General features: G+C 33.8%; 1 protein-coding gene across 2 annotated transcripts in view; it reads right to left on the reverse strand.

Moving 5' to 3' along the window:
- LOC142356601 (adenylate kinase isoenzyme 5-like) overlaps positions 1–12,611 on the reverse strand; it is an 86,409-nt gene that overhangs the window by 53,456 nt on the left and 20,342 nt on the right. For both annotated transcript variants that reach the window (XM_075408474.1, XM_075408475.1), the window contains exon 3: positions 3,074–3,262. In XM_075408474.1, coding sequence (XP_075264589.1) covers positions 3,074–3,262 — 189 coding nt within the window. The remainder of the gene's footprint in view (positions 1–3,073; positions 3,263–12,611) is intronic.

The raw sequence follows: 12,611 nt of genomic DNA on the forward strand, positions 1-12,611 counted from the left end.
ATCTGGTTTTATTGTTGATTTTGGTTTTAATTGTAAATTTGTATTCGTTTGAACGTCTTTTGGTGTTGATGTTGATGTCAGGCTTCTTGACAAGTGAAATGATGAAGTACCTGCTTGTCCTTGATCCTCAATTTTTACATAATTTTCTTATCCTTCTATGTAATTTATGCTGCAAATAAATCTATCAAAATTGTTTGATACATTTCTTCATTCTGTTGTTTGAATGTATTGCTTTGATACATAAAACCAATTAGACCTTTATTGATTGTTATTTTATGTTGGTTTTTATTTATTAAGAATACGTCTATAAAGTGCTATTTTTCTGTTGACAGATCTTTTTATGTCTGTGAATGATAAGTTTTGATAGTTGTTTATCGGTTCAAAATATTAAATTGATTTGTAAATTTGTTTTTCCACTTGATTTTTCCATCTGTTTGAATATTGGTATTGGAAAACTATGCATTTATGTTGGTCTCGTTCAAAATATATTGGTTCTTTGTTAAAAATTGGGTATAATCGGGAGTAGTAAGAATATCCTTTTGTACTATTCATGAAGAAAGTAATATCGTTATCCATAACTGTGTTAGTGTTTATTGTTAGCTTGTTCGTGTTTACATTTATAGTTTCTATGTATTCTTTGAAGAATGGAGTTCCAAGTATATTATGATTACCTTGTGTTACTTAAAAATGAATATTAAAGTTATGTCGGGGTTTATTTCTGTTGTTCGATGTTAGGCTTCTTGACAAGTGAAATGATGAAGTACCTGCTTGACCTTGATCCTCAATTTTTACATAATTTTCTTATCCTTCTATGTAATTTATGCTATCTGAACATACTTTTAGTGTGCTCTCAAAGTGTTGTGGATAGTACTCACTGTCCCAGATGTTTTTGAGGTCGTTACATAAGTTTTCGGTTTCTTCGTGAAATGTTTCTCCAAACTCTAGCCTTTTGTCATTAATGTGTTTGAAATTATCTAACCAGAATAGAAATGTGAATTTTGACACAATTTTCATTACGTTTAATGTTGCTGTTTTTAATGCTGGTTTTAGTTCAAAGATTTTTTTAAACCAATTATTGTAATTTATTATGTCATTTCTTAGTTTGTCGTTTACTGATTGTATTGGTTTCTGTTGTTCATTTAGGTATCCAATTGTGTTTCTTAGTATTTCATATGTTGTGGATGGTATTGCTGTTATTTTCTTTCTATCTTGAGAATCTTCGTTTCGTTTCAAGAATGTTTTGAACATATTAGATAGGGTTGTTTCATTTTCGAAATTAAAGAATGTTTTTTTTTTATTTTCTTTTTCATCCATTAAGGTGAATGTATAATGTTTATTAAGTTGGTCTCTATCCAGTAGTTTTACTGGTAGATAATGTGCTAAGTGATTTCTATGAAAGTTAATTTGTTGTATTTGTTTTGTTTCTTTGAAGATGTTATTCTTCAAATTTATTATTATTCTATGAATAGTTTCGCGGTTCTCTTGCGGGCAATCGCTAGCAATTGTAACTGGCGTTAAGAAAATATTAATAGATAATTGTTGTTGATGGTTGGTAGCCATTTTTATTATTGTTATAATCCAACAAATAGGTTATTAATATTCCGTTAGGTAGATTTCAAATTTGTTATTTTGTTTGGTTTAGTTCGGCACTGGTCGCACCAGATAATACGTGTTCTGAGCTTACCTTTTTATAAGATACTTCTGGAACTGTCTTATGGTCGTCTGAAGAATATGGTATACTCTTAAGGCTTACCTGACTAACTAAAGTTCTAGATCTCTAGTCTGTTACTCTTCTATCTGAGCTTCAGTAGACAGTGCACGGGCCCCAATGCTAAAGTCTAACGTATATCTCAATATTAATCAAGAGCGGAGTAGAGAGAGAGAGAAATATACTTTATTATTAAATCAGGTCTGTGATTTCTACCGACTAACGGGTAAAGTGAAAAGGGATAAAGGGAAAACAGATAAACATTTAAGGAAAGGTATTTTCACTTTTTCAACCAATCAGGGTTGAGTATTTCAGTCTTTATTTATTTAAACAAATAAAGTCTTCAAGTCTTTTGTTGGAAGTCAACATTGACTCCAGTGCATTTCTTAATATCATCTTGCCATTTAACAAGGAAACATCTTGGCAAGATTTTCCATGAATGAGTTTGTTTCTTATCAAGGCTATCAAGTTTTAGTTCACTGGGACACAAAAATTATGAAAACAGTCAATTACCTCATATCACAGCTTACAACATCAATTAAATCTCTGAATCGATCTTAAGTGGTTACAAGTTAAACTAGACAGAGTAAGGTTTTTAGTGAGGTTTTAGACTATATACCTGCAAAATCACCATTGTGGACAATGGTTAACTTATCCACCAATATAATGGACGAAACCCATGTTTTTCCGTCATATTTGTCAACGGTTAACGTATAGCTTTTTGGAAGTGAATAACAATATCGTTGTATGAGAATTTGTGACAAAGTTAAGTCCCTGTTGTCTATGAAAGACCATAAATGACCAAAATTAGCAACTGCGCGCTTTTGCTTCGTAATTAATATTATAACCCGATTTTCGTAATTGAATGGTACTAAATTGATTATGACACAAGAAATCTCTAAATAACGCAACATTTGAAGTTTATAAGATCGCAGAGACGGAATCCTAAAAAGTTGCAAACTTTATTTCACATTTAATGAGTTACGAAAGAATTGTTCTGATACCTTAGCCTCTATGTCAAAAAATATATTGTATTGTATTGTAGATAATCAATTCTACATATCGTAATGAATCTAATGGTTGGAAATAACGGTTTGAAAGTAAAATGAGATCATCTATTAATTTTTAGTGCACACTTAGACAATTGTAGATTCATCTAGTTAAATCGAGAAAAGAAGCTCCCTTTTTCTTTTTAAAGAAACACAAATTTCATGTTTGAAGACAACACTTGTTTGAAAGTAATTTCACCAAATAAAGTGAGGAGATCTTCATTTTATTGGAGCAAAGCGTAGCTTTCAAGAAATTGTCAGAATGCAGTAGCTTCGCATATGCTTCGTATGTTATATGAAATAATAGAAAAGTTACCAATGAAAATGCAGAATTTTGGATCATAAGCTCGTTTCAGTTGTGTGGGCACAGTGCCAGATAGAATGCCGAGAAGGTTGCTTGAAGTGGCTACAATTGTCGACTCCTCCACCTCCTCCTGCTGTTCTGAGCTCCCATTGGCTGCTTGGTTTCCACCAATGGGAGGCAGAGCCTGATATGGGTTGAGAGCTGAAACGACAATATTTTGTACAATTTACCTATGAATAATTAGTAAGAAATACGACATCTGTAAACATTAACTTGGTTAAAATATCATAACTATGGTCATAAACAGATCAACAGCTTATTGAAATTGCAATCAGCATTCCTACTCATTTTTCAAGGCATGTTGGGGTTAAATGATATGGGGTTAAATGAATAGGGGTGAAAAAGGGGGACACCATGATTAGGTTATTCTGGATTGACCCATCTGTAGTATTACGAGAGCCGTTACAAATGAACAATTCTATCGCTGCGCGCTAAACAAATTCACGCTTGTTAAGACTACCAGTACACAAGTATTTAAACTACTTAGTTCGACTTATTTAAATAAACTCAACTTTAGGCCTGGATCTCCTCGCTTATATCCAGGATAGAAAATGTACGTTGTTGAGCGTAGGCGGCCTGTATAACCACACTTTCTTTTGATTTATATCACTTCAGCTTTTGACAGTTGCATTGCAGATCTCTTCCCCCAAGTTCAATAAGATGAAGCAGATTACTTCAGGGGAAAAGACAATAGAGTCTCATAAAAAGCCCCCAGGAAAACCATAATTGTTGCGGTTTTAGAAGAGGGGAAAAGCAGAAAACAGGCGCCTACGTGATCAATAATTGATGCTCTCAGCTTTTTAGATTTTATTTTTTTTGGAGTTTCAATCATTTTTCCTTGAGATAAAAAAGAGTTAGTTCTCTTGCCTTCTCGGCCAATAGGAAAATTAAGTTAAGAAGCATCTCACTATGAATGTGAGTTTGTGATTCGCTCCCCATTGGCCCAAACTGAGCTGAGATGAGTTTGTAAATTCTCTCAGGGAAGTGGGACGGAATAAAGTTAGAGAGACAGAAACAAGAACCAGAAGTCAGCTGCAGACAACTGCTTTCCTTTTTTTGATAAATAGCTCTAAATTCAAAACAGAGATTGCTTATGACTTTCAACCAGAAAAAACTCAAAATACACGGTTTAAACAACTTAATTAACAATTTTTTCATTAAATCCGTCTAAACTGAACAACTATCCGACTAACAAGAGGAACTGAACGATCGCTACTCAGCTCATCTCGATATCACAACAACGCAACTGGTAATTAGTCAGCTGTAATTTTATAATTATTTTTTTATAAATTAAACACTTTCAGCCCCCCAACAATTTTAAATTGAGACTTAAAGCACAGACTGGACTTAGGCATATATCTTTGCCTTCGAATTGTTATATCTTTTGTTGAGTAAGACTGACATACACAGAGAGATCTCCTATCGTGTGATCTGTTGCAGCCCAGCCTAATTTGATAACTGGTGCGCCCAGAGGAAAGAATCACGCCTAAATTTTTGTTTTTCTATCCGATCGGATTAAAATAGTAAAAAAAATCACTATCACAGAAGTGAAAGCACACTAATAGACAAACAAATAGTGTAATTTATATCAAATATACAGCCAAAATACAGTAAATTTACACTAAAATAGTAACAGGTAACTGATTCTTTGCTCTTGCAAAATTGTTCTGACCCTGGTGGGGGTAATCTATGTCCGATTTTTAGTTTATTTGTATAACAATTGAAGTTCTTTCACACTTTATAGTCAAATTTTAACCAAAAATCACCCCCCCCCAAAACCTACTTAGCCTAAATTTCATCCAATTTTCATCGAATTTACGGTTAAATTTTAGTATTTACACTTTAAATAGCCTAAATTCAACCAGATTTCATCCCCCCAAAACCCGTTCAATTTAATTTTTACCCAGTTTTGACCAAATTTATGGTTGAATTTTAATAATTTCACCCTAAATAATCAAAAATTGATACAGAACTCATCCCCCCAAAACCTGTTTAGTCTATTTCTGACCCAATTTTGACCAAATTTATGGTTAAATTTTAGTATCTACATTCCAAATAACCAAAAATTATCCAAATTTTGCCGACAGAACACCTAATTAGCCTGAACTTAAGCCGATTTCCAACAAATTCACAGCTTACTTTTACTACTTTCACACTAAATATCCGAATTTTAACCAAAATTCTTCCCCCCAAATCATTTTTAGAGTAACATGTGTCTAGTTTTCACTGAATTTTTGCCCAAAATATAGCATTTTCAAACAATTTAATGTAAATTTAACCAGAATTCATCCACCCAATACGTGTTTAGTGTAACTTACACCTAATTTTTTACACATTTAGGCACACATTGTTGCATTTTCACATTAACTAACCCAATTTTGGTTAAACATAAGCCTTCCTCAGTTGACTATTCACTCTGTTCTATCCATTTCTTGACCCGAGTGGGGTAAAATTAATCCAATTTTTACCAAATAAACATCAATTTGACCTAAATCCCCAAATATTAACCAGATTTAAACAAAATTAACGTCACTTTTATCATAATTTAAGGGGAACTAATCAGATTTAAGCCGTAAAAACGACATTTTTATCCAATTTTATTCATTATTACTCAAAATTTAGTCATATTAGCGTCATTTTTACATTATATTATTAAATACTAACGAAATTTTGACCAAATAATACTCAATTTTGCCCTAATTTAACAGAGAATAACCGATTTTAAACTAAATTTTGTCCCCCACACATTGATTTTTAGCCTGAAAATAGCATAAATTTATGAGAATTTCCCGAGTTTAGCCGAGTTCACAAGTACATTTTAACCAATAAAGTTTTTAAACAGTGCCTGGACCAAACTGGAATAGTTATTGTGGAACATCTTAACCTAACAGCTATCGAAAAATCTAAAAGGCGTAAAATAACAAGATTCAGCACTGACGGAATTACCTTCTTAGCTATTTTCTACGTGTTTGAACACAAGCTAATTTCTATATAACTTATGCAACTGAGAACCCTAGTTTTCAGAATTTACTAAATTTATTGAAAACTGAAAACAGTATGATCGAAATTCCCAGGGAAAATTTAGCCAATAATTAGTTTTTTAACCCAGTTTTTACACAAATTTATCAAATAAAAAGGTGTTGTTTCATGCTAAAATACAGTCATTAACAGACTCAAGCACTTTAGGAACAATATATATACATAATTTTACACAATAATAACTACTGAAATACTACTACTGATGTACTAAACATCCCGTAATAAACGCTTTTATAATGTTCTCTGTGCAATTTCATACAAAAACAAATTAATAAAACAACAAAAACAATTGTTCTGTGTTATTTATATGTCATATATTAAAGTAAACGTTCAGAATTCAAATACAAGTATTTAAGAACATAACAAAATAGGCAAAGTTTCATACTCTTTAACTGATCAGAACAGGAAATTTTTATGCATATATCATCATTTTCCTAACGAAACACAGACCGAAATCTATATAACTTATAAGTGGACTAACCCAAACTTTAATGGACTTTTAGTTGCTCTAAGAAATCATAACAATGTAATAGAATTTGCATAAACGTTATCATCTTGTGTGTGAATGAGCCACCAAAACAAAATTTCCCCGTTTGGTTTACGAATTTTAAAAACCATTAAACCAAAATACATCAACGTTTCTCCTGACGATTCGAGTTTACCAAATAGAGTTAAACTACTTATAAAAACAGAATTAGTCACACAATTTAGATTTTCAAAATTTAACAGATTTCACCAATACTCTGTTGAATTTAAACACTCTGAAAATACTCATCCTTGGTTATTAAATTTTACCGTAGAGCGAAATGATATTTCCTATTGGGTTGAAATTTTTAGCACTGATAACGGCGAAAACTTTGAATTCAAAATACAATCATTAAACGTTCCTAAACAAATAAAATTCATAACGCAAAACAAACAGTTCAATTTTCTACTTTAGTATTAGTGTTTTATTACTCAATTGTTAGAGCAAAAATATTTTCTACACTAATTAACCAAACTAAAAGTACTTTCATAAAAATATTCTTTTCATATACTAAAACACAATATGGCAGCAAACGTTGTTGCGTACCCTGACATAGCGTTAGAAAAAATTACCAGTCTAGATCCATCTGAAGATGCCGAAGTCTTCAGCTTAATACAAAGAAAAATCCAATTCTCGCTAGGAACAAGAGATCCTGCGGATGCTGACTTGCAAGCAGCATACGACGCTAGACAAAACCGTTATTCGGTTCGGTTTTACGTGGCCCAGCAGCCCAATGGTTTGAAACCTCAGCACCAGCATTAGCAGGGAACGAAGTTAAAAATCAGTTCATTACTGTATGGAATACTTTGTAAGAGTACTAACATCTCCTGCACTTAATCAAAAGGCACAGCAGTTTTTGGTAGAAAATCCAGCTACAACATGGCAACAATAACAGGACCATGTTGCAACTAAGGGCCTAAGTTTTTCTGTTAGCAGCGAACTCACGGGTACCGCCTCGGGTAGTATTGACAATAAAAAAGAAATAGAAGGGTTAAAGAATCAACTCACAGAAATTGCAAATCTCATGAAAGATCAAATAACAAAACGCTACCTACAACAATAACAATCCCAGATTTAAACAAAACCAGACTAGGTTTTACAAGTATTGCAAACGTTCAGGTCACACAATTTCATATTGCTTTAAATACAAAGACTTTATAAACAAAAACCCGCCTCAAAATCGAGAAAAGTTCACAGATATTTATAAACGTAGTCGGAGCCATTCACCGAGTCAACAAAATTACAGATCAAACAATTATGACAATCAAAACTGTAGTGACCAACACAAAAATAATTATAACCAAAATCAATCAAATTATCGAAAGAACTCTAGGTCAGAATACCGACACCAATCACCATACCCATCAGACTCTTCAAACAATTAGCGATCATCATCCAACGATGGCCGGTCACAGGAACGACAAAGTAACTATGTAACAACTTTTATAGTGATAGCAATAGGCAAAATAGTAGGGATAGACAGAGCAACGCTCCCCCAAGATCAGATAATTGGTATCGTGATAGGAGTAGGGACCAGGATCGTGATAGGACACCTACTAGACAAAGCAATGCTAATCATTCAAGAGATAGCAGTGATGGGCAAAGCCTTCGATTCCACTTTACCAGCGAAACTCCCGGAGGCTATTACAACGAGGACAACTACAACAAAGAGTATTTAAACTAGATCGGTCTCCGTTCATAAACACTACTAATAGCAAAGCAAGTTATTCACATATTTATTTTAATTTATATCAAACCATCCCAGACAAAAATAAAAATAACGGCTTAGAAACACAGTTTTTATTAGACACAGGAGCATCAAGCTCTATAATTAATTACTACAGTTACATTGAATTGTTGAAAACACAATACTTTGAGTTGAAAGCTTCAAAAAATCATACTTTAATGGTTAATGATGAGAAACTAAAACTGCTAGGTCGAATAACTTTTATAACTTCTTTCGACATTGAAGGAAAGTTACCAAGTGGAAGTTACCGCATGGCTTTCAGCCAAAGATGATTGCAAGCCAAACTTGTTGAGAATGGATTTCCACTGTAAAAACCATGACACACCAAACAATTATGACAATCAAAACTGTAGTGACCAACACAGAAATAATTATAACCAAAATCAATCAAATTATCAAAAGAACTCTAGGTCAGAATACCGACACCAATCACCATACCCATCAGACTCTTCAAACAATTAGCGATCATCATCCAACGATGGCCGGTCACAGGAACGACAAAGTAACTATGTAACAACTTTAATAGAGATAGCAATAGGCAAAATAGTAGGGATAGACAGAGCAACGCTCCACCAAGATCAGATAATCGGTATCGTGATAGGAGTAGAGACCAGGATCGTGATAGGACACCTACTAGACAAAGCAATGCTAATCATTCAGGAGATAGCAGTGATGGGCAAAGCCTTCGATTCCACTTTACCAGCGAAATTCCCGGAGGCTATTACAACGAGGACAACTACAACAAAGAGTATTTAAACTAGATCGGTCTCCGTTCATAAACACTACTAATAGCAAAGCAAGTTATTCACATATTTATTTTAATTTATATCAAACCATCGGAGACAAAAATAAAAATAACGGCTTAGAAACACAGTTTTTATTAGACACAGGAGCATCAAGCTCTATAATTAATTACCACAGTTACATTGAATTGTTGAAAACACAATACTTTGAGTTGAAAGCTTCAAAAAATCATACTTTAATGGTTAATGATGAGAAACTAAAACTGTTAGGTCGAATAACTTTTATAACTTCTTTCGACATTGAAGGAAAGTTACCAAGTGGAAGTTACCGCATGGGTTTCAGCCAAAGATGATTGCAAGCCAAACTTGTTGAGAATGGATTTCCACTGTAAAAACCATTGACATAAGCACTCCAAAAATTGACTTGAAAACTTACCCTGAAGTAACCGTCGAACTATCTAGGTACCAAACCAAAAGCTATTCGTTTGTTAGTTCCTTCAAAATTGCAACTCTTGATCAGCAGCTACCCTTAGCACCAAAATCAACTCGCGTAATATCAATTAGACAACCCAAACGAATTTTTCAGAAATTGAACCTCTTTTATAATCGGAAGTGGACTGCAAGCTCAAGGTATTTATACTCACAACGTTCAGTGTTTTAGAAAAGAAGAAGATCTACCAATAATGCCAAACAATGCTCAAAACAACAAGTTTGTCATTCATAAGGGTCCTATGGGGCACACTTTGGAAGACATTGAAGTTAAACAAGACATAGAATATTCTGTAGTTGACAACGTTGCATTCATAAACCACCTAATGAACACTGACACTAATTGGGATCAAATATTCCATGTTAACGAAAAGTAAGGTCCAAAAATTTCGAAAATTCAAAAATTGCTTTCAAACCAACAAAACCCCTGAAAAACAAAAGAAAACAGAAAAGCGCAAAAGACAGCAAGATTTTACCAAGAACTACGAATTATAAACAGACTTTAGCGACGACCTTAAGGATCTTAAGCCACAATTAGAAACAACTGATGAGAACATCAGACCCGTTGAGCTTCCCAAAGAAAAACTTAACAGATTTGACAAAACCGATCAAGCGTTCCTCGAAGAATTTGATTTCAGTCAAGCTGACATCAGTGACGAAAACTTAGACAAATTACTGAGAACTGTAATTAAAAATAAGGACGTTTATTCTAAACACAAATACGAGGTTAGCATGATAAAGCAAAAATTTCATGTCAAACTTTTACCAAATACAACTTTAACAAAACAGAGACCGTCCAAAGTACCGTTACATTATCAGGAAAAACAAGAAAACTTTTTGGAACAACTGTGTAAAACAGGTATAATCCGGGAAATGGGTAATGATAAAGAAATGGGTTCAGAATTTATTAATCCAATCAGAATCCTACTTAAGGGGAACACAATAAAACTGATCGTAGACGCCCGATATTTGAATTCAATAACAGATCTTAGCCGATTTTCATGGCCGCTCGAACCAATCGGAAGCCTATTAACTAGACTTAAAGGTAATTTCTTCACAACCAGTGATCTTTGTTCAGCTTATATCCAAGTGCCTATAAATGAGGAAACCAAACAGCTCGTAAGTTTTGTAATTGGTCCAAAGCAATACACATTTGAACGCGGATTTAATGGACTATGCGGTCTACCTAATTTCTTCAGCCGTATAATGACTATTCATTTTGCACTATTAACCAAAAAAAAGCTATGACATACATTGATGACACCATCAAGCAAGAGCAATATGAAACCCAACTGTTTGAAATAATTGACAAGTACCATGAACTCTTAAGGAAATCAAGGTTAAAAGCTCAATCTGAAAAGACTAAATTTTTCCTTAGGAAAGTACAGTTCTTAGGACACGTAGAAGGTAAAGATGGAATGCAGCCAGTCAAGAGGCGAGTAGCAGATTTAAAAGCACTCAAGTCGCTTGAAAACAAACGTGATGTCATGAGAGTTATAGGTTACTTAGGATTCTACAGCATGTACATCAACAATTTGATCGTTGACTGCCAACCATTTTTTGAACTAACCCGCACAGAAACTAAACTAGGTTTGTCTGGACAACGGAACACGAAAAACTGTTTAATGACATTCAAGACAGGATTAGCGAAGATAATATCTTAGCAATACCTGATACTAAACACCCTTTCTACGTGCATGTAGACGCTCCTTCTAAAGGAGTAGGCTCATTTCTCGTCCAGAAATTTCCAGAAGGGAAACGAATAGTGTCTTTTAACTCTAGAATTTACACTAAAGAGGAACAAAAAATGAGCACACAGCACGCGAACTTTGCGGTGTAATATCTGCATTACAAACGTATGAGCCTTACTTAATTGGTTCTCCTCATCCCGTATACGTGTACATAGACGATAAGCCTTTAAGGTACCTATGGGGTAGACGAGGAAAATTCTCTCACAGGTTTTTCAGATACCAGTTAGTAATTTCTCAATTTCAGAACTTGAAAATTATCTGGACCGAAGGAAAAAATTTAGCTTTTCTCGGCATTCTATTTCGTAATGTAAAAATTAAAGACCTTGACAAGTATCAACTTAAACACAAAAAGATACCAAAAGACATTAGTTTTTACGACGAGCATGGTAACAAGGAAAAATATTTCATTTTGCGTTATTATGAAAAGGGACCAGCAGATGATTTTTTTCCAATCTTAAAACAAAGCTTAACAAGAATCGACAAATTTATTTTCAAAAACGACAAAATGGTGAAGCAAAAGTACGACAACCTTCAAAACCACCATAAATAATATTTCCGAAGATTTCTCGCATGGTTCATCAATTAACCATTACAGACGTCACCGCGAACATGAAGTATCCCCTGTATCAGAACAGGAGGAGGACGAAATGTCTGACCACTATACAGAAATCCCTTCCTACCAGGAAGAGGAGACATCCAAACGATATTTTGATCCAATTTCGGAGTTTGAGCTGTTCAATGAGAACCAGCCGCCGAAATTAAATTTTGATGAACTCTACATTGATCAAAATAATACAACTGACTCGAGGTATAGGTTGCCATTCGAACACGATAAAGTTTTTCTCGTGAAAAATAGTACATGTATAGATAAAACCGAATTAGCTAAAAAATTTCCCGAAAACCCAAAGTTAAAGATGCAAGAGAACTCATCGATAAACTTACAACCTTCTCAAAGGAAATTGATCTAAATACTTCAGTATTTGTCAGGAACAATTAAAAGACCCTGTGATACGACAAATTTGCCAATTCAGGACGAACAATAACAAAGATGAGGAGAAAATTGAATTCCGACAATCCAGATGTTAAATATTTGAAAATTTGTGTACCACTGTCATTGTTCTTTAAAGTTTCACTTAGCTCATTGTGAACTGTCAGGTCATGGTGGATTAGATAAAACACTTGCTATAGTAAAAAA

Source organism: Convolutriloba macropyga, unplaced genomic scaffold (genome assembly GCF_964194025.1).
Source record: "Convolutriloba macropyga unplaced genomic scaffold, txConMacr16.3 SCAFFOLD_297, whole genome shotgun sequence".
Taxonomy (NCBI): domain Eukaryota; kingdom Metazoa; phylum Xenacoelomorpha; order Acoela; family Convolutidae; genus Convolutriloba; species Convolutriloba macropyga.